We start from the raw sequence: 23,016 nt of genomic DNA, 5'->3' as shown, positions 1-23,016 counted from the left end.
GGCAGATAGATTAGTATATAAATATGTACACTACAAGTATGTAATTTCAAGTTTAGCTTAACCTTGGGTATTTAGGGATTGTTTTAGTTTGGGGTACAGTTTTGTTTAGTCTTTATTTATTTGTATTTTCTGAGCTGAGAGAAAGTACACCTTCAAAACAAATTATATTTAAGATATCTTTCTGGCTCTTTATACCTGACACATTAAACAGTGAGGCTTAAAAACATAATCCGTAGATCTATGATGGTTTGTCAGAAGAGTGCTGTTCAGATGTCACTGTAGTTTTTCTCACTTAAAATTATGAAGGAAGTATTAGAAACAGTGATTATAATTGCTTTTTCCTTTTTCCCAAGTCAATTCAACATGATAATTTCTCTTTCAAGTTATGATATTAATCCTATATTTGAGAAGTAAGCATTTACTCAGTTTTTTACACAGAACTTATAAAGGTGTCATCTTTGTTTTGAAATTTAAAAATACATTATGCCTTTTAAAACCACATATCACCTCTTAACCAGTGTTGATACAATATTTGCCACATATATTTGAAAAACAAGTTTTTAAAAATATTCATTGATCATAGCTATAATATATTAAATGTAATCACGTGCAGTTCTGTTCTAACAGTCTGTATGTGCTGAATTTTTCTCTTTACCTTAGCCATCTGATTTTTCTAATCAATACAACTAAGTAGGAACTTTGTTCTCTTGAGCTTGGGACATATTGATCACATCTTGTTCTGGTGATATTAAATTAGTCATACGTTTTAAATTTACTATTCCTCATCAGTGTATTTCTCAAATTATGTTTTTTAGTTTCTTGTAAATGGATGATTTACTAGTTAAATTCTGCTCGCATAAATTTTATGAATTGAATGGATTATTCTTGAACTATTACTTGTTATAAGATGTTGTATTTGATTTATATGAGGAATATTTAGCCACCAGGGCTAAAAGCTGAATCCCAATCATTTGACTGTGAATACTTCCATTATTTGCATAACATAGATATTCCAGTTGTAACTACCAGTTTTTAGGAAAAGACTATCCAACTATTAAGTCTAATTGGACCTAGGGAAAATCATAGAAATAAAATTAACTTTGGAAACAACAAAAGGATCCAAATAGGAAGAAGACTTGAGTTTCTTTGGAAAACTGGTTATGGGAGTATTTCTGTAGCTTAGATTTTTTTCTTTGGACTAAAAGATATTGACAAGTTAAAGATATATTCTCCTAATAAGCAGTTCTTATGTATCTATATATTTTAAAAGTTAATGTTTCTAATTATGGGCATTGTTTATGCCTACTTCACTGTGCTGTTTAGCAAAATGTTTTTCATTATTTTCAATTTTTCTCTTTAAAAATCTGCTCTCAGCTCTTAGGAGACATACGGACTAAGGTATAGACATTGCTGTTTTCTGACATCTTATGATACCATAACTTTTTTTTCTTTCCTTCATCAGTTTAACAGATGATAGTCTTCTATAAAAAATTCAAATGGAAGCAATAAAATCCTTAGATATACATAATTTTTCTGTATATATGATTATATGATTATCAGCAGGGAGATAGTGCTTAAACAGAGTGTCCTATGGGGGTTCTCATCCTTTAAGCCTGATTACTTTATACAAATGCGATGATGTCATCGACACTGATGTCTATAACAAAACTGGTCTTGAAGACCAACACAGGAAATACCACATTTTTGCCATTCTAAATTAAGTTGGTGCCTCTAAAATCAATTTAGTGATGGGAATGTCATTATAAAACTATTTTTAATTGAGTTCAGATTATATTTCTTTTAGATTTTAAACTTGGAGAATTTAAGTCACTGGAACTGTGTAAAATTATTGTGCTTAAATGTTTCTTAGAAATATCTTCACTGCTCACCAGCCTAAATTCAAATATCAGGTTACATAAAGATTTATTTCTAATTCTTCCAAAGAAATCTCAAATAAGCTATTTATTCTGTCTCATTTCACTTTTAATATTCAAAGTAAAATTAGCAGTTACATTTATTAAATAATAAGCTTCAGATGTAAAGAAATCAAAGGAATCTAAATATGCTTTCTCATAAATATTGAAATAGACAGTATAGACACATTGGGAAGAACATGGAGGACCCTCCAGGAGCTTGCCTCCTAAAAGTAAGAGTAAGCAAAACAGGCTCTCATCATTCTCTGTATTTTACTTCTCTAGGAAATGTCAGGGTTGCGTACAAGAGAAGAAAGAGTGGCAAGACAAGTGATAGTAGAAGTGAAAGGAGAATAGAGGAAAGAGAAGGTTGAGAGACAGAAAAAAATAGAACTTTACATGGGGAAAAATGTTTTTCTGATCCATTGCCCATTTTCTGATCCATTCTCATCCTTTAAAAAGGTAGTAATTTCTTCTTAACAACTCAGAATTTTAGTACAGAGTCCATTCGTTTATACTCTTGTAGTTCTTTTTGGTTTTCCAGAGAAAAGAAAAGGGAGAACCCCATGTTTTTAGTGCTCCCCACTTTACATATCTGACTTCCATACAGTAGTCTTATTCTGCTTTTATCACTCGCCATAGTTAAAGAATATTTCATCTACTAACTCCTAAAACATGTTTTTTGAAGAAAAACTAAATATCAACATTTTATTATTACAATGATTAGCAGCATGCTTTACACTGATTTTTAAACAAAAACCAGTCTTTTTATGGTCAGTAGAAATTTGTGAAATACCAGCATATTATTTTAGCTACCACTAATGAGAGTCTTTATGTGTAACAGAAAAAACCTGCTCGAAGAAGATATGAATCATATGGGATGCATTCAGATGATGATGCCAACAGCGATGCATCCAGTGCTTGTTCAGAACGCTCCTATAGCTCTCGGAATGGTAGTATTCCTACATACATGAGGCAGACAGAAGATGTGGCAGAAGTCCTCAACAGATGTGCTAGCTCCAACTGGTCAGAAAGGAAAGAAGGCCTCCTGGGTCTGCAGAACTTACTAAAAAATCAGAGAACGCTAAGGTGAGTTATATTGTCTTTAAAATAATTGTCCTGTCTGGTTAGGACAGGACAATTGACTTGACTTGACTTCTTCATAACACTTTAAAGATACTGGTATGGGCTCATACGTGTCCTGAATTCAGAAGGTGGCATCAAAATATTTTCCCAAGCCTTAATCCTTTAGGACCATCTATACTATTGTTACTTTTAAAAGTTTTAATTAACTTGCTCTATTTAAAGAAACTTTCTAAAAGGAAACTTTTTATTCACAAATAGATGTTAAATGAAAAATGTTATTAATTTTTTTAATGAAAATAATAAAATATGCATAATATTAAAGCTGACTCATTATTAAAATTCATTCCTGATAAGTTTTTCAGTGAGATGAAAGAATATTTATGCTCATTTGGAAATGAAGGTATATTCTTGATGTTTGTGTAATATTTGAATCTTGGTATAATATGAAATGGATTTGGAGTGAATTTCTCTAAGAACAGAAATTTAGGGACTTCCCTGGTGGTCCAGTGGTTAAGACTCCACGCTTGCACTGCAGTGGGTGTGGGTTTGATCCCTGGTCGGGGGACTAAGATCCCCCATACTGTGTGGTGTGGCCAAAAAATAAAGTTAAAAAAAAAAAAAGTTTATATTGGTTTTTAGTTGGGTTTGATTCGGTTTCCTTTCCTAATGGCTTTTGCTTGCTTTTCCTCTCTAAATTCTTTATTTTTTTAAATGTATTTTATTTATTTTATTTTCATCTGGTCTTCGTTGCTGTGTGTGGACTTTCCCTAGTTGTGGCAAGAGGGGGCTACTCTTTTTTGCGGTGCGCGGGCTTCTCATCGCGGTAGCTTCTCTTGTCATGGAGCATGGGCTCTAGGTGCTCAGGCTTCAGTAGTTGTGGCACACGGGCTCAGTAGTTGTGGCTCACGGGCTTCGTTGCTCTGCGAAATGTGGGATCTTCCCGGGCCAGGGCTTGAACCCGTGTCCCCTGCATTGGCAGGCGGATTCTTAACCACTGTGCCACTAGGGAAACCCCTCTTTATTGTTTTTTTATCTGTGTAATGTTTTAAATCTCTATGGTCTATCCCTTTAAGAGCATAGTTTTAGAAAATTCATAAGTTTGATTTCAGGTATCAAGTCAGGAAGTGGCCCGCTATTTTCCACCACACTCAGAGTTTGATTTACTAGCTGTTTATTTTAGGAAGTATTAGAACTATATAATTTAAAATAAGTGTTTATCTATATACTTCCTAATATATTTTAATGCTTTCATGTCACAGTTCGTGAATCACTACAATAAATCATCATACTGTTGTTCCCAACCCCATCAAGATTAGATTAGTATTAGGTTCAGTATATCATTTTAAATGGCAAGGAAATAGTCATAGTTTAGAAAGATTTTAGCCCTCAGGTGGCAAAATTTAAGAAAACATCATAGCATTTAAAAGGATAAGATTCATGTGCTGGGAATGTCATCTGTATACTTTCCTCTGTTGTGCTTACATTAATGAAGTACAGTTGTATTTCTTTTCATATAACTTTCAACCTTTAAAATAGTGTCTGTTACTATAGAATTATTGTTGCATTTGATAAATTTGTATTTAGCCCTGACTAGTAAATCCCACTAATTTCTCATTTAGGAGGGATGATTTTTTTAGCTTTTTTTTTTTAAGAAGCCCAGTTATATGTAAGGTCACTTTTTTTTTTAAGGCTGTGTTCGGTCTTCGTTGCTGCACACCACTTTCTCTAGTTGTGGCGAGTGGGGGCTACCCTTCATTGTAGTGTGCAGGCTTCTCACTGGAGTGGCTTCTCTTGTTGCAGAGCACGGGCTCTAGGCGAGCGGGCTTCAGTAGTTGCGGCTCTCAGGCTCTAGAGCGCAGGCTCAGTAGTTGTGGCGCACAGGCTTAGTTGCTCTGCGACATGTGGGATCTTCCCAGACCAGGGCTCAAACCTGTTTCCCCTGCATTGGCAGGTGGATTCTTAACCACTGCGCCACCAGGGAAGTAAGTCCCTGTAAGGTCACTTTTAAATGACTTCTTCCTACAGCAAGATATTAATTCCACTTTATTATTTTGACAGTCGAGTTGAACTGAAAAGATTATGTGAAATTTTCACAAGAATGTTTGCTGATCCTCATGGCAAGGTATGTTTTAGTATTTAAGATTACTCCTATAAGGTGTCATTATTGTATTGCCCCAAAAAAGAAGTGAATAATAACAAAAAACTATAAGCCATTTTTGCTTTGTTATTGCTCTAAAATGGCAATGATCTTTTCAAACATAATTGAAATTGAGTATTTGATATCATACTTAATTTAGAAATTGCTCTCTAGTAACTGTTTAAGCTTCTCCAAAGAGAGATTATCTAAGACTATAAACTGAAGAATATATAGTAACATGCAAAACTCTTATACACTTAGGGTGAGTATTTGTATTTCTAAAAACATTTTACTATTTGTAAAGGAAATAATTGGGGTAAGTTGAAAAAATTTGCCAACTTTTTATTCAGTTTCCTTCTCTATTAACATAAATATATTCTTAAAAGAGCAATTTTGTGAAAAGAATTGCCATTAAATAACAAAAAGCACAAAATATGGCTTCACCCATAGTTTGTTAGTAATATAAAAGAAGCATTTCATATATTGAAACAGTTCATAAAAATCATCAGAACTTTGTTTAGTTTTTAATGTGGATTAAAATGTATTTAAGTACTTATGCATAGTCTGCATGTATACTGTGAAATTTTGCTTTAAAATGTAAAATTTTGTTGTAAAATGGACTCATTTATTCTGTTTTCAACAGTGTGTTTGACAATGGTGAAACTTTATTCAGTATCTTCCTTTAGGACACCAGGTGTCTACATGAGAATTTCTAACCTAACTGAGAGGGAGATGTGGAAGGGAAATCATAAGAAACATATTAACAAATTTCACTTTATTGTTTTTTTAATTGTCTTCATTTTATTGTTGCACATGTCATTTCCCCCTCATTTTTTTTTCTGTTTTCAATATTTTCGTTACTTGTGACAGTACTTAAAGATACTAAAATCCTACTCTATACATAAACTGAAATCCAGCTAAGAATTATAAATTGCTTGTACTTTAACTTCTAAAGATTATCCTTTTATCAGAAGGTATATTTATTTTATCCAAGAATGCAAGATCCCATTAAAGACAAAGATTAAAGTACACTAAGTTTATAACTTTCAAACTGAGCATGTAGATAACCATACCATTTTATAGTGATATTGCTACCACTAATTACAGCTGTAGGAATTGCTTTAATGGAAAAATTTCTGAAAATCCTGAACAAATTAGCTGTTGACATTTTTTGTTAGCAGTATGAGCCAAAGGACAAGACAATTATGATCTGGGTGGACCTGTTTTATTAAATGGTGTTTTAGTTAATAATCTCTACAACTTTTAAAAATAGAGTTTTAAAACATCTTCAAAAGTAATATAATTCATCTCTGCTGGAAGGTATGAGAGTGTAAGGTTAGATTATTTCTTGAAGTCACAGTTTTTAATTTTTTGTTAGGACAATAATGCAATTTAGTTGGATCCTAGGATTTGCACAGTAATAAAGAGAAACACTTTTTTTAAAAGTCTCTTGAAGAAAAAATTTTTTAAATAAAGTGAATGTCAAAATTTAAAAAAAAGTCTCTTGAAGATCAAGTAGGAAAACCAAGTTTGATGTTGGTGAAAGCACAGATGTTTGGCCTCCCTTAGTAGATGCAGAGAACCAGCCACAATCCTTCCGAGAGTTTTCAGGAAGGAGACTTTTTTTTTTCTGTGGGATTTTATAAGAACATACAATTCTTATTGATCCATTGGCTTTGTTTGTTTGGTTTTGTTTTTGTTTTTTTGGTTAATTCAGTGAATACACATGTAAAGGGAAGATTATTTTTAATTCGTTTTTGTTCAGCTTTTGTTTGGTGATTGTCCATCAGGGACTCTACCAGTAATGTAATTCATTAAGAATAAACTGGATAGGGGCTTCCCTGGTGGCGCAGTGGTTGAGAGTCCACCTGCCGATGCAGGGGACACGGGTTCGTGCCCCGGTCCGGGAGAATCCCACATGCCACGGAGCGGCTGGGCCCGTGAGCCATGGCCACCGAGCCTAAGCATCCGGAGCCTGTGCTCTGCAGCGGGAGAGGCCACAGCAGTGAGAGGCCCGCGTAACGCAAAAAAAAAAAAAAAAAAAAAAAGAATAAACTGGTTATATCACCATACTGTGCTGAGTTAAAAATATCAGGGTTTGATTTGAGCTTTTGCATCATATCCTTATATTATTAAAATAGTAGATATCCCCCCCTTTTTAATTTTATAAAGTACTAACAGTCCAATCATTGGATCAAGCAGCTGTTTTTGATGCTTTCTTTTCTTTCCAAGTAAAATTTTGTTCTCTGTCAAGTGTTGGCCTTTTTTGTTTGTTTGTTTTTCCCTATAAAGGGCCAGGTAGTAAATATTTGTAGCTTTGTGGGCCATAATGATCTCTGTTACAACTACTGAACTCTGCCATTGTAGCACAAAGGTACCTATAGACAATATCTAAACAAATGGCCATGGCTGGGTTGCCATAAAACTTTACTTATGAACATTGAAATTTTTATTTTCATAAAATTTTGTCACGAAATAGCCTTTTCTTTTGATTAAAAAAAAAAATTTTTAAAGGTAAAACCATTTTTAGCTCTGAGACCATAGTTTCCCGACCCCTGTTCTATACAGGCAACTCTGGTCATTGACACTAAAATAGAAATATGTTCAAGAACCTCTGCTCATGCTCATGCCACTGGTTGAAAGTTAAGACTGTTGAAGGGAAACAATGTACTGGCCCCTGCTGGGTGAAATCAGCCCTGTTATTCCTGTATATTGTGCCATTCTCCATTTCTGATCTGTGATTTTTGTCTAAAAGCCCAGTGCTGCCTTTCCTCTTCCTCTAGTTTTTTTCTTCTGTCCTCCACAGAGACTGTGTCATATAGTCTTTCCTCAGAACTCCATCCCTGTTCACCTCTCCACCCATCTCATGCCCCAAGCATATGTCCTGGCCTCTTAGCTTACCAAGAAGATAGAAGCCATCCAGCAGAAACTCCCATTTCCCGTCTCCAAACTGGCAAAGTTAACCGCACATAAGCCCATTCTTTCTACCTTTTCTTCTATGGAAATGGCTGGAGGTCTTACCTTGAAGCTGTTGATAGCCACATAAACATGTACTCTGTTTTTTGCTAACATGGTCTCATCTGCTTGGCCACCGGGAATTTTTCATAAATTTCAGTTTGCTGCTTGACATCCCTTTTTATTTTTCAGCCTTGTTGTGAGTTTATCCAGTGTATCTTTTCTGACACTTTAAGGAAAGGGATGTGGGAGAGATGGAAGAGGGGTGTTTTCTGTTGTGCCTGATCCAGTCTTCCTCACAGTAGACACCCTCTCTTTTCAGATACTTATCTCTCTGCTTGTTTTACTTATGTTGCTGTTGCTTAGAGCATTGCCTTAGGCCCTCCTTTTTCACTTCTGTACCTTATCTGAAGCTTAAGTCACCCACTTTATCCTAATGACTCTCATATGGTACTTCCAGCCCACATTGTTCTCCTGCACTTACTTAGTTACATGCCTTTTGGTCATCTTAAACCTCAAAACTACTTTTCCTCCTGCATTGCTTTATCTCATTAGATGAAACCACTATCCTCTCATTGCTCAAGTGAAGAATTTGGGCATTATTCTAGAAATTTACTCAGTCCTAATTGATTCAACCTTCTAAACATTTCCATTCTCACTGCTAATTCAGGGCACAATCATCTTTGGCCAGCTGCACCTCCTCCCCACCTCCTATCCCTAAATTCTCTTCCACGCTGCATATTTGAATAACCTTTCTAAAAGGTAAATCTTCTCTACTAACTTAAAACCCTTCAGTGACTACTCATTACCTTCAAGAAAATATTCAAACAAAGCCTATCATTTTTGCTTGTCATTCCCTTCTCACTCTCACTCTCAATCCTGGAAACTATGTTCATTTCCCCAAATGTGCCACGTGCTTTTCCTCATAGCCTTGAAATAGGCCATCAAAGAGACTTCTCTTTTCTTCCTCAAGTGTGGGTTAGCTCTCCACTCTGAATTGGAATCACTTATCTGTAACCTTAACTATCCTGAAACTCACAGGGCAGAAATCATCTGAAGTCTTGACCCCAGAATGGGCCGTAGTGTTTAGGAGACACCTCATACCATGAGGTTTGTTGGGTGTGTTTTCCCATGTCCTTTTTTTTTTTTTTTTTTTTTTTTTTTTTGCGGTACGCGGGCCTCTCACTGTTGGGGCCTCTCCAGTTGCGGAGCACAGGCTCCAGATGCGCAGGCTCAGCGGCCATGGCTCACAGGCCCAGCCGCTCCGCGGCAGGTGGGATCTTCCTGGACCGGGGCACGAACCCGTGTCCCCTGCATCGGCAGGCAGACTCTCAACCACTGCGCCACCACGGAAGCCCTCCCATGTCCTTTTAAGTTGAAGTCAACTTAAAGCTGTGTTAACAGCTTCTGAATTGTAGCTGGCTTCCATGTTAACTGGAAGCTGTCCTTACTTCTCCCCAACATGATTGAGACCACCTGCTGTCCCCAACAGGTTACTTAGAGAACCAGGGTGTGAGCAGCAGCCCCATCTCCTTTCATCTAGGATCACCTCCAACCCCCAGAATGTTTCTCTTATATGTGTTAGAGTAAGCATCTGAGTCCAGCTGAAATATCAGGTGAGCTCCAATACACATCCCAGAAAGGAAGGGCTAGAAAAGAGCTTCTATTTCAACTTCTGAATACAGTTGAAATAGATGCTGGGTTTTTTCCTGGGACAGGAGTAATGTGGTTGATAAATAGTTTACAAGCTGAAATTATTTGATGTCCGTAACTTGATAAATAAACTTTTTAAACTTTCAGATACTACACATACAATCACAGTGTATGACTCTGTAAAGCCTCTAAATATTTTTCTAAGAGAGGCAGTGCAACACAGTGATAACAACTATGGGTAGTGGAGCTAGACTGCTTGGGTTCAAATTCTGCCTCCATGACTTATTAGCAGTGTGTGCCTTGGTTTCTTAATCTGTAAAATAGAGTTAATAAGATTGCGATGATGATTAAATGAGTTAATATATGTAAAGCCCTTACAACACACCAAACACTATAGAAGTTTTTAAAAAATAAATAAGTTTGAAAAATTAAGGAATTCAGGGCAGATTTTTATTTTGATTGCTCTAGACCCATTTTTTCCTTCAAATGTAAGGAGTGTCAGATGCCAAAAGCTATCCCCTGTGATTCTGACATTTGACTCTGAAGGACCTACTTGAGAAGAGCCACCTTCACTAAAGTGCATGGCTTGATTTCACATTGTATGGTCTGTGTAGTCCTACCTCTTGAAGTCTTGAACATCTGGGGTAGGAATTCAATCAGTGGCTACTAAAATGCAACACAGTTGAGTGCCCTGCTTAGAAGGACATATCTGGTCTCCTGAAGAGTGTCTGCAGTCTTAGGATCAGGAGGCCAAAACATACATCTTACCTGGGGAAAATTAAAAGTTGTTGTATAGTTACTTTTTATCTCCAAACAGTAGTAATTATTCCAAGCCTTCACAGAAATAATTTAACTTGTGAATGCATTGCTTCTGAAGAGGAAAAAAAAAGATAAAAGAAAAATTCTAGATACTGTGCTTTAGAAGCAAATGTTTGCACTGTACAGAAATTTTGGCAGGTGTCTATTAGTCTTAGATTTTTTCCAGAAGTTGAGCCTCAACAATAGTAGGGTCTGGAAAAGAAGGGAGTTTTTGTTTGTTTTTTTTTAAATTTCCTTGGCAAGAAGATGAGAGAGAAATATAGGAAAATCACATATTCTTATCCCATACTATTCATTTAACTCTTGTTTTAAAAACTATTTTGAGTTTATCGTAAAACTTTGAAAAACATTTGTCACTTTTATTTTCTAAGTGTTTTTATTCCGTACAGGAACTTGGCATTGATGGCGACTAATTTGTGTGTTTTTCTTTTTTTTCTTTTTTTCCTTTTGCATGCTGTCCCCTGTGTTGGAACTCTCAATAGAGAGTAAGTTGGTTCAATATTTGTTGGAAACCTAACTTTACTGCATGACTGTGAAATTAACCCTTTTTCTCTGTTTTCTCTCCCGAAGAGTTCATGCAGTGTTGGACCCTTTGCAATCCACGAAATGCTATTTGCAGTTATGCAAACTGTCATTCTGTTTGGAGATGTGCTTTTTAATCTACTAATTAATCTAATTTGATTATGTTCTTCTGTTCTATATTGGATGACTGGCACACCTAAGATATAAGAGGTTAAGAAAAGGCTGCCTCAATTGTAATAGCTCAAATATTATAATTTTCCAATAAACTACAGTTATAAATAGATTCCATTGAAGGTTGGTTTCGTTGAATTATTAAAAAAGTAATTCCCAAGTTTCACAATTAATTTTTTAAATTGAATTCCAACCTCCACATATGCGCTTTCTAATAGTCTATTAACGGCATTCCACAAAAGCAAACAGGGCTGTTTAAGGAGCAGTGATTCTCAGCTTTCTGTTCTGAAATCAGATTTTTAGCCCTAGTGCTATATTAACATGTCCACTTTCCTCTTTGTCCTTTAATCATAGGTAAGGAAATGGGAGAATATCAACATCTGACAGTGAACTCTCTGTGATAGGGCAGCCAAGTAAGAAATTTTATGCAAAATTTCCAATGTATATTTTGGATGGATATATATATATATGCATATATTTATCATTTAGTAAGTACCATTGATAAGATATAAGTATTTTGAAAAAATAGTATAATTCTATATATAGAGTACCATAAATAACATGTCTACATTTTTATTCAGCTATACTCACATTTTATCTAATCAAAAGAAATTTCTACTTTTGATTAGAGACTCAGAGAAGTCTTTTTTAAGAAAATAGCAATTCAGATCTTGACAGGAACATAAACTTTGGATTATGTCAGGATGAGAAGAAAGGGCCTCCCTGGCGTGACTAGCCTGAGTCCAGAGAAGTGGGAGATGTCAGAAAGACTATAGGAAAGAAAAAGAAAATCTTGGCTGCCATGAAAGGAATGTCTTACATATCTTCCCTTGCACTGAGAAAAAGGGTTGGCTACCAATTGCAGGGTAAGGTTTATTTACTTATGAGAAAATTCTTACTCTTTAAGGAACTTTTCCTGCACATTCATTGAACAACTTTTTTTTTTTTTTTTTTTTGCGGTACGCGGGCCTCTCACTGTTGTGGCCTCTCCTGTTGCGGAGCACAGGCTCTGGACGCGCAGGCTCAGCGGCCATGGCTCACGGGCCCAGCCGCTCCGTGGCATGTGGGATCCTCCCGGACTGGGGCACGAACCCGCGTCCCCTGCATCGGCAGGCGGACTCTCAACCACTGCGCCACCAGGGAAGCCCTGAACAACTTTTTAATTTGGTCCTCAGCCTCTGATAACTTTAGGCTTCGTTCTAATTGGTGATACAAGACTAAAAAATATATAGTCTTTTTTCTCAAATGTTATATATTCCAGATGGGAAGATGATATAAATTCAGAAGAAGTGAAATAGCACCATAAAGCTAGCCCCACTACAAGTTCCAAGTAGGGATGATCAGTGGCTATTATCTAAAGAGGTCCAAGAAGCTTTTTGGCTGGGTCTTGAGTGGGAAGCTTTGTAGGAAGTCATGCACTTTGTGTAAATAGGGGGATTAGGGAGTGTGGTAGAAAATGCAGAGTGTGTGTTGAGATGTGTTCAGGGACAAAGAGTTTATGTTGCCAAATGGTCCAGCATGAGTCTGGAGAGTTAGAACTTCATCTAAGCCTTGGAGACGTTATTCTACAGACAGTGAAGGGAGATGAAAGGATTTCGTTTCTATCAAAAGAGTGATGTCACAATCTGATAATGAGAAAGAAGTATGAGTTGGCCAGCCGTCTGTTTTGTAAATAAAGTTTTATTGGAACACAGCTGTGCTCACTTGTTTGCATAATGTCTATGGCCATGCTACGATGACAGAGCTGAGTAGTTGTGACACACTATATGGCCTGCAAAGCCTAGGATATTTACTTTCTGGCCTGTTGCAGAAATCCAGACTTGAGGTCAGAAAGAATTGGTGCCTACGATGATGTTGTGATCAACAGATTTGAGGAAGGCCAAAAGTGAGAGCTATTCTAGAGGTTATTTTGGGGCCTAGTAGGCTAGGACAGAGAGGCCCTGTCAAGGAAGTCATACTTTCGGTGAAAAGAGAATCAGGATGAAGACTGGCTCTTACATCTCTCCTTATTTAGGATGCAAAAGGAAAATGCCTGGTAGAAAGAATGAAAGAAGGAAGGGAGATAATAAGAGGAAAAACGGTGTCAAGCTACAGAATGGCTAAGCATGCTAAGCTAATGAAAAAGCTATTACATATCACGATTAGAAGATAATTGATGGGTGCAATAGGATGGAAATTGAAGGAGAAATTCTTGAGACAGTGTCTTCTGCATCTGTGAACAAAGAATTTAGGTTGAGAATAAAAGAGTAAAGATAGAGGAGACCATACTTTAAAGAATAAGAATATAGAAAGCAAGATTAGTCAACAGAGGAATAAAATTGGCTCTTCCTTGGAGAAACGCTTATGAGAAGGATAGCTGTAGAGGAAATCAAAGTGAGGGAAAAGTCAGTGGAGAATTTTATTATGAATGACAGTAAAGTAGACGAGGTAAGTTGTCTAGTAACAGAGCAGATGGAACACAACTAAAAACCAAGTGACTTAGCCATTGATTAGCTGTGGAAACCTTGGGAAGTCACTTAATTTTCTAGTTCTCAGTTTCCTGAGAACCAGATAAAATGGGAGGGTTGACTTGGGCATTCTAATGTCTATGATTTTCAAAATGGATTTTGGCATAGAGAAAGCTTAAAGTTGGACTCTTCAGGAAAATAGGCAAGAGTTGAAACAATAAGAGTGAAAGTGAACCAAAGAATTAGAGTGTTGTACTGGTAAACCATGTTTGAGAGGGGGCAGGAAGCCCTGATTTGTAATGTTTGTTATAAATTCTGAGGTGTAAATATTCCCACATGGCTGATTTCAAGCCACCAACCAGCTCACAATATTCCTGAATATTTAACATTTGACTTTCTAGGCAGGTACTGACTGACTCCAGGACATCAATTGACAGATTTGCCAGGTACCAATAAGAGTGAGTACTAGATTAGACACATGGACTTGTCGCAGAGCAGGTCTAGTGAAGTTCCTCAGCAGCGTTCAAGCCCTGAGGAGGGAGCCAGAGACAGTTTCAGTGAAGCTATGGGCCACGGGTTGTGGGTGGGGTTAGGACCGGAGTCAATGGTCTGCATTGTGAATAAGAACAGTGTTGAAGCAGGTACTTACTGCCTGGGGGTCAGAGGTAACAGAAAATTCAAAGTAGTCATAGTTTCTGCTTTTACAGATAGTATCTTGAGCAAGTAGCTAAAGTGTACTTTTTCTAACTCAGATTCAAATGTTGAAAAGCTTAGTTATAATTCTGATAGATAAAAATCCTTCATTTCTAACATAAGAAAAGAAAGTTGTTCATGTATAACTATATAAAGGAAATTCAAGAAATAAAATATATATTGAGAACAAAACTCTTTAGTTTTCAAATTAGTGTAGTTACTTTGAGCTTAACTTTTGAAACCATAGTTTTTATAATCCATTGTGATTATAAATTATCTCATATAATACAACATGCCTGACATTGTCTTAAGAGCTTTTCCCTCTTTACCTAGAAATAAATTTTCCTGTATGATATTGAATTTATTGAGGAGATATAACCTTACCGTTTGTCACTTTTCCTTAGTTTTGTTTTGTTTTATTTAATTTTTTGGCTGTGCCGCACGGCATGTGGGATCTTAGTTCCCCGACCAGGGATCGAACCCCTGCCCCCTGCAGTAGAAGCGTGGAGTCTTAACCACTGGACCACCAGGGAAGTCCCCATAAGTTTTTGTTTTTTGTTTTTTGTGGTACACGGGCCTCTCACTGTTGTGGCCTTTCCCGTTGCGGAGCACAGGCTCCGGACATGCAGGCTCAGCGGCCATGGCTCACAGGCCCAGCCGCTCCACAGCATGTGGGATCCTCCTGGACCGGGGCACAAACCTGTGTCCCCTGCATCAGCAGGCGGACTCTCAACCACTGCGCCACCAGGGAAGCCCCCCCCATAAGTATTTTTAATGAGATAAAGCACTTATGAATTTTAGCTTCCCTTCCCTTAAATTTTTCCTGAACCTTCCAAAAAGTTTCAAACTTATAGATTAATATTGGAAACAGTATAAAACCCGTCAATAGAAATGGAGACTAATAGCATGCCATCTAGGACTTTTTAGAAATCATTAAAATGTAGATGTAGATTTGTATCCTGATTTTATTTATTTTAGGTACAGTTATAGTTATCCCAGGTCATTTAAAATTACTTTTGGGGCAGTTTTAATAAATAATATGTCTTATACCAAAAAATTTTGTGACCACTGACATTTTGAGAACTAAGGATAAGAAGTCTCCAATTAGCACGTTATATCAAAATCATCTTATGTGTTAAGGTAGCTGTCGGCATAGTCAACCTCTGATTAACTCACTGCCACTCTTCCACAGAGCTGGGGGCTGATGAGACCATAGGTAGTTCCTTGCCCTAAATTTCAGATAAAATAGATTGCAGTTTAAGCTGTGGCATCATTGACGACCTTAGGTGTGCCAGCCATTATAGCCAAAGTTTCTTTACCAAGTGATGCTGCATGGAATAGCTAATTGTCAAACTTCAGCAGAAGTTGGATAACAGTTCAGATGTACTCTTGTATCACAGAGTCCAATGAAAAGCAAGAGAGATTGTTTTTCCGCTTGGCTGCCAATCGCTGTGCCTCTGATTCCTGTATTCCTTTCTATTTCAGTTTTGAATTGATCATAGAGGTCAATATTTCCTCCTTTTTCTCCTCCCTCCCCCATTTATCCACTGTAGGTGTTCAGCATGTTTTTGGAGACTTTAGTGGACTTCATACAAGTCCACAAAGATGATCTTCAAGATTGGTTGTTTGTACTGCTGACCCAACTACTAAAAAAAATGGGTGCTGATTTGCTTGGGTCTGTTCAAGCAAAAGTTCAGAAAGCCCTCGATGTTACAAGGTAAGATTTTCTTCATGTATTTCAAGTTTACCTGGTAGTAATCAAGAATATTTCATTTCTTTGTTAAAAGTTCAGATTTCTGAGTCTTTTCAAACTATGTAGATTGCATGAGTTCCATTTGAAAATTATTGATGTTGCCCGTTTACATGGTATATTTAATGCAACGTTGATCCTTAGTTCAAACACTGCATTTAATCTATTAAAAAATTTTATTAACATTGGTTGAGTAATTCAGGGTAGTGTTTTATTTTAATTAAGATGTAACTGCAAAGTAGAGTTGAAGATTTTATTCAGTCTAGTGTAAAGATAAAAATATTTTCTAAGTTTAAAAAGAATGTTTTATTATGCATTCTTTTTTCAGAAGATTTTGAACCAATGATATATTTCTACTTTCTTGTGTAGATTGTTGAAGTGACTTATTTCAAATATCCATTTACTAAGTTGAGGTGAGTCTAGAATTCAGATACTAGGTATGGAAACTTCTCTGATAATGTTGAACTTTTTACTGAATACATTTTTCTGATTAAATCTATAAATGAGGCAAGAGATCATTCTTTGCTATAGTGTTGCTTTTTAACCCCCTACAGGGGGTTAAATTTATACTTACAGGGTATAAATTCAGACGTTCAGATTCTTCTGGGAGTAGCTTTTATCGTATACTTTACCACATAGACTATATACCACATACAGGTGCTACTTCATGCATGCTTTCTGAATGACATTGTGTTTTGTTTGGTATTAAACATAATCTTCTGTTAAGTTTGCTAAATGCTTACTTGCTGACTTAATTTTTATTTTATTTTGCTTTGTTCTTTCCTTATTTCAGAGAATCTTTTCCAAATGATCTTCAGTTCAATATTCTAATGAGATTTACAGTTGATCAGACCCAGACACCAAGCTTGAAGGTAAAAATTTGAGGTCTTTTGATGACATTTTAAGGAACTGAAGTATTTTATTCATAAAGTTATGCTAATATTTGTATTTCTGTCACACAAGAAGCTGTTCAATCAGTGGATTTTGTTTTTATAAACTTTCAGACAGTCAAGCCAGCACTTCGGGACCAGCTTCACTCTTTTTGGAGTTCCAAGGTTTTTTTTGGTTTTGTTTTAATCTGCATTATTTCTTTTCTTAACTCTCTTTACAAACTGCAGTGTTTCAGATAATGTTTGTATGCATCTGTATATTCAACTACTAACCTTTATAAGCCTATAAAGCATGCATGGATTTGATTTCAAATGTTATTCGATACCAGACTATCTTTTGGAGAAGCTTACTGGGGATACATGTTTAGAAGGCAACACAAGTATGGCCGCTAACCCTAAGCTGTTATGCAAACTTGCTCTATAAAATCTTATCTAATTTTATGTTTGTGATTTCCCAATCCTTTTTTTTTTTTAAGTTAGGCATTTGAAGAGTTATTCTGGGCAAACTGTCAGTTTTGCCTATGTATTTCAGTAAACAGAACTTTTTAAGTTTGATGTCAGTGCTATTCTCCAGTTCTTAACTGAAACAGTAATGGTTTTTTCTTTTTGCAATGTGATTTTCTAATGTGTGCACAAAATTTAGATTCAGGATTAACTTCCTCCATTGTTATTAGCACACATTTTCTAGTTAATTTAAGTGAAAACTAGGTAGATTCCAATTTTTGATTAAAAATAATTATTTAACATAAAAGAAAAGATAATATAAAAGATCTGCCCTGAATTCTTTACTAAAGATGTTTCTTAGTGAGTTTTCTTAAATTAAAAAGAGGTTAAAGTCAGGGAAATAACAAGCATATGAGCATTTATAAGCCTTGTATATTCTGCTCTATTCTGCACGAAGTATGTTTCTATATGCATTATTGCCTTGGATTGATTTTCCTTTAAGTTTCTGAATATGATTTTACCTTAAAATCACAATTATGTTTCTTACCAGGGTTGACTTATACTCAACATAATGTTATTTTCTCAGAGCTGCTTTGTGAAAAAGGATCCATCTGTTCTGATTTTAAAAATTGACCTGCAGAAAGAGAATAATTTACTTGATATTATTGATAAATACTGTTTAAACTTATTTTTTTGTCCAAGCCATTGTGCTAGGCATTCATAGGAATATAAAACTTACAATTTCCTATCATTATTGTATATAATACATTATAAACTGTAAACTGTGATAAGAGTTATGATTTAGGTACTGGTGGTAGGTATTCAAGTGCTGTTGAAAACATATGTTTCATGGCCCAGTAGAAATGGAGGTCTAAACCATTAGCTTAAGAAATAAGGGTGATAGGTGAGTTGAAGGAGAGAATAAAGTTGCTGAAGGCCTGAAGAGAAAGACAGTGGAAAACATTTAATTAAAACATCATACTATTGGGGCTTCCCTGGTGGCGCAGTGGTTAAGAATCCGCCTGCCAATGCAGGGGACACGGGTTCGAGCCCTGGTCCAGGAAGATCCCACGTGCCGCGGAGCAAGTAAGCCCGTGCACCACAACTACTGAGCCTGCACTCTAGAGCCCGCGAGCCACAACTACTGAGCCCACAAGCCACAACTACTGAAGCCCGTGCTCCTAGAGCCCATGCTCCACAGCAAGAGAAACCACCACAATGAGAAGCCCACGCACCACAATGAAGAGTAGCCCCCACTCGACACAACTAGAGAAAGCCCATGCACAGAAATGAAGACCCAACGCGCCCAAAAATAAAAACAATAAATAAATTTATTTAAAAAAAAAAGTCATACTGGAGACTAGAATCACAGACTGTTTCTCTAAAAGCCCTATATACATATACATATATATAATACGTATACCTAGACTGTTTCTCTAAAAGCCATGTATACCTGTATGCATATGTGTATATATGGCTTTTGTATATAGGGCTTTTAGACAAACAGTCTATGTATAATATATGTGTATTATATATAAACCATAATATATAATATGAATATAGTATGTACTTGGCTTTTATATATTATATATACACACATATGCACACACACGTAAAGCTGTAGGGGAAGATCACTCTTCGACTCATAAATTGATGTTTTAAGACAACGAGGAGACGTTCTATTAGAGCTACACCTTATGCTGAAAATAAAAGTAACTTTCAGATGGGTGACAGGATTAAGAATTAAAAACTTAACAGGTTGTAGAAAAACACGAATAACTTGAGTATGAGATGCATAAAAATTCTTTATTGAAGAAGTGCTGGATCTTTCAGATAAAATTTTACATCTCTCACAGAGTATCATGTGGGTAAATGTCAGAAAGGAAGCAATAAAATAGGGGGAAATCGCATACAGTGATTTTATTTGAGTAATATTTTTTTAAATAAATGGAATTTTGTTGACTTTTTTTTCTGAGTTTCATAAACAGGTTTAGAATTATACACACCTTAGCGACTAGATTGTTTTTCCTCTCTGAAGAAGAATGCATGTTTATGTTATTCAGAGTACAGACCATGTATAGAACCTTGTGAAATATTCTACCAAAATGTAAATTTTCAAATGATTATATGTGTATCGTGGTTATTTTGCCTTTGGTGTAGTAAACACACCTATTCTGTGAAACCCTTTAAAAACTTTACATACCTCTCTATAAATTGTCAAGACACGGAACTAACTGAATCCACATAGTGCAAATAAATATATTCAAAAAAACAAAATACATTGATGTTCATTCTTTGATTTACTATAGTCACCTTTCAGCCAATCACACTGAAAAAAGGTGACGTGGCTTCAAGAATCCAGAATGTTATGTGCTGCCATAATTTAGTTGGGCCTGCTACTGCAAAAGTAACCATAAATCTCTTTCCCTCTCCGCTGTACAATTTACTCATGATGGCTGATAGGTTAATTCTTGTTTTTTTCAGTACATTTCTTAAAGTTATAGTTACTTCTTCTTAAAATTCATTTATCATGAAATGAAGAATGTAAGTTGATGCATTCTGTCTTTTTTTTTAAACTGGAAGCAGAAGGGGGAAAATGTACAAGAGTCAGAACTTTAACATATTACTTCCTATATATTAACTTGGCTTAGTACTTCCCAGAGACCTTATTTGGATTGAGTGAGAAAAATGACATCTCAAGATAAATAATAAGGGAAGGAGTATAGAAAACCTGATTACCTTAATCTTTGACAATATTTTTTCAAAGTCACTATTTTAATATATTTAAACCTTCCTTTTTCTAAGTCAGCAAATCAGCATTTAATATGTGTTTAGAATCTGCTGTATACAAGGACTGTGCACTGTGCCAGGTGCCATTTCTAAAGGGCACTGGTAAAGTCTTAGAGAACCATTACTTAGAAATCCTAGAATGTTAGATGTGACTTTAAAAACAGTGGTTCTCAAACTTTTTTTCTACCCCAGCATACCTGAGAAAGGGGAGATTATTTAACAATGGCTTACTCTAAGGATAAAGAAGGCTGCATCTAAGAGAGAAGCATGTGTGCTTTGCCCCACCTCCTGCTTACTTTGAAGCCTGCATCCTACCACACACCTACCCACCATGCCACCCATGCATCAGGAATTCCTGGGAGAATAATAAGACTTTTTAAACTCATATATGATAGTTCTTTTATACAGATAAGTATTGTCTCTTCTCCAGTGATACTTGTGTAAAACTTTTTTGTCACATTTATTTTGAGACATAGTTCTAGCAGTTGATGGACCTATTAAGGAACCTGATCTCATTGTGTGAGTCTTACTGTGTGTTTGCCAAAAACATGTATTGCCCACCTTGATTACCCAGTTGATTTATAATACCTTATTTCCAAAATTCTTTGATTTCCCCAAGAGGCAAACTGTACTTCAGTTTATAAAGACTGGTTCCTAGGGAAATCTAGACAAGAGTCAGCTGTAATCTCTGAAGGCAGACTCAAGGAGAAGTGTCTGATCTTATCAAGAGAGTCTTTAGCAGTTCAAACACGGGGAATGAAACTTATAAGTTCTGCTGTGTATGAAAAAAATCCACATTTTCATATATTTGTACCTCTGGTAGGTAGGTGATTGTATAACTTCTCTTTTGTTGTTGATGCTTATTCATTTTGTATTTGTCAAAAAAATAATCACCTAGGGACTTCCCTGGCCGTCGAGTGGTTAAGACTCTGCGCTTTCACTGCAGGGGGCATGGGTTTGATCCCCCGTGGAGGAACTAAGATCCCACATGCCACACAGCGCAGCCAAAAAAAAAAAAGTCACCTAATTATTTCTGAAGTGTTCTCATTGCCCCTCAATGACCAGCTGATTGTCCTCTCTCATTGTGCATCCCTCTGCAGGTGAAGGTTGCTATCCTTAAATACATAGAAACTCTGGCCAAACAGATGGATCCAGGAGATTTTATAAATTCCAGTGAAACTCGCCTGGCAGTGTCTCGGGTCATCACTTGGACAACAGAACCCAAAAGTTCTGATGTTCGGAAGGTATGTTTTAATTTAAGATTTAGAAGATAAATTAGAAAAGCAAGTCAGTCATTTTGGATTGCCAGTGAAGGAAGCTAATATTTTCAGGATGTTACCAGTTAGCATAGAGTTATTTACCTGGTGATATAAAGACCTTTTTAAAAAAATATCTTCTCTTTTAAATTTTATTTTAAATTTTATCCAATTAATATGAGTATAATTTTCAAACTTAGAATTAAAGAAAACTGTCTTTGAAACAGTCCTCCCAACCTCTAATCTTATAGCCATTCAAAATATTTCAAATCTTTCCCCTCACATTTACCTATATATTTCAAATAAGAGCTTGCACTGTTTCTTGATTTATTAATTTTAGGCATTATTTATTGATCCATTGATAAATTTAGTCATTATATATGTCTGTCTACCTTTGTAAATTAAGACTTAACTTTCCCCTATCCTTTCCTATGTCTTTCCCCATAACCTTCAAAATACTTATGAATCAATTGTTGGTACTCAATAGAAAAGATTTAATTTTGACTGTGGAAGTGTTCACCCCTACGCCAAGTGGTTTATTACAGCCTCCTTCCTTACAGAAGCTTTATTTGTCCTGGTGTTAATAATTTACCTTTTCATTTTCCTTTTTTTTTCCCCCACATGTTTTTTAAGTACTTGTTGTTAGGTTCAACATCTCTGTCATATGCTCATGGCTAAGATTTTCCATATGCTCAAAAACATAGGTTATTTATTTTCTGGGGAGTTCCTTTCTAGACCCTCCTCTGTTCTCTTCACCTTCTTCCTGAGACTTCTCTTCAACCCTAATCATTCATTTCTTGCATTCTGTATCTAGCTCTGTTGACAAAGCCAGAATAATCAAAACAGTATGGTACTGGCACAAAAACAGACACATAGATCAATGGAACAGAATAGAGAGCCCAGAAATAAAACCCATGCACACGTGGTCAATTAACCTATGATAAAGTAGCCAGGAATATACAATGGAGAAAAGATAATCTGTTCAGTAACTAGTGCTGGGAAAACTGGACAGCTACCTGTAAAAGCATGAAATTAGAATATTCTCTATCACCATATATAAAAATAAACTCAAAATGGATTAAAGACCTAAATGTAAGACTGTAAAAATCCTAGAGGAAAGCATAGGCAGAACACTTTCTGACGTAAATCACAGCAATACTTTTTTGGATCCATCTCCTAAAGCAAAGGAAATAAAAATAAACAAATGGGACCTAATTAAACTTAAAAGCTTTTGCAGAGCAAAGGAAACCATAAACAAAACAAAAAGACAACCTATTGAATGGAAGAAAATATTTGCAAATAATATGACCAATAAGGGATAAATATCCAACATTTATAAACAACTCATACAACTCAACATCAAAAAAATGAGCAACCCAGGGGCTTCCCTGGTGGCGCAGTGGTTGAGAGCCCGCCTGCCGATGCAGGGGACACGGGTTCGTGCCTCGGTCCGGGAAGATCCCACATGCCGTGGAGTGGCTAGGCCCGTG

General features: G+C 36.1%; 1 protein-coding gene across 9 annotated transcripts in view; it reads left to right on the top strand.

Annotated features, from left to right (window-relative positions):
* Window positions 1-23,016, top strand: part of CLASP2 (cytoplasmic linker associated protein 2) — a 177,705-nt gene that overhangs the window by 126,593 nt on the left and 28,096 nt on the right. For 5 of the 9 annotated variants that reach the window (XM_029241789.1, XM_029241793.1, XM_029241787.1 and 2 more), the window contains 7 exons: window positions 2,758-3,002; window positions 5,058-5,121; window positions 11,046-11,048; window positions 15,950-16,113; window positions 16,940-17,018; window positions 17,151-17,201; window positions 21,371-21,514. In XM_029241789.1, coding sequence (XP_029097622.1) covers window positions 2,758-3,002; window positions 5,058-5,121; window positions 11,046-11,048; window positions 15,950-16,113; window positions 16,940-17,018; window positions 17,151-17,201; window positions 21,371-21,514 — 750 coding nt within the window. The remainder of the gene's footprint in view (window positions 1-2,757; window positions 3,003-5,057; window positions 5,122-11,045; window positions 11,049-15,949; window positions 16,114-16,939; window positions 17,019-17,150; window positions 17,202-21,370; window positions 21,515-23,016) is intronic. The other 4 variants (XM_029241792.1, XM_029241790.1, XM_029241788.1 and 1 more) reach the window with 3 other exon arrangements.

Source organism: Monodon monoceros, unplaced genomic scaffold, assembly GCF_005190385.1.
Source record: "Monodon monoceros isolate NGI ecotype Baffin Bay Population unplaced genomic scaffold, NGI_Narwhal_1 Super_Scaffold_3, whole genome shotgun sequence".
NCBI lineage: Eukaryota > Metazoa > Chordata > Mammalia > Artiodactyla > Monodontidae > Monodon > Monodon monoceros.
This window is presented reverse-complemented; position numbering and strand designations above follow the sequence as displayed.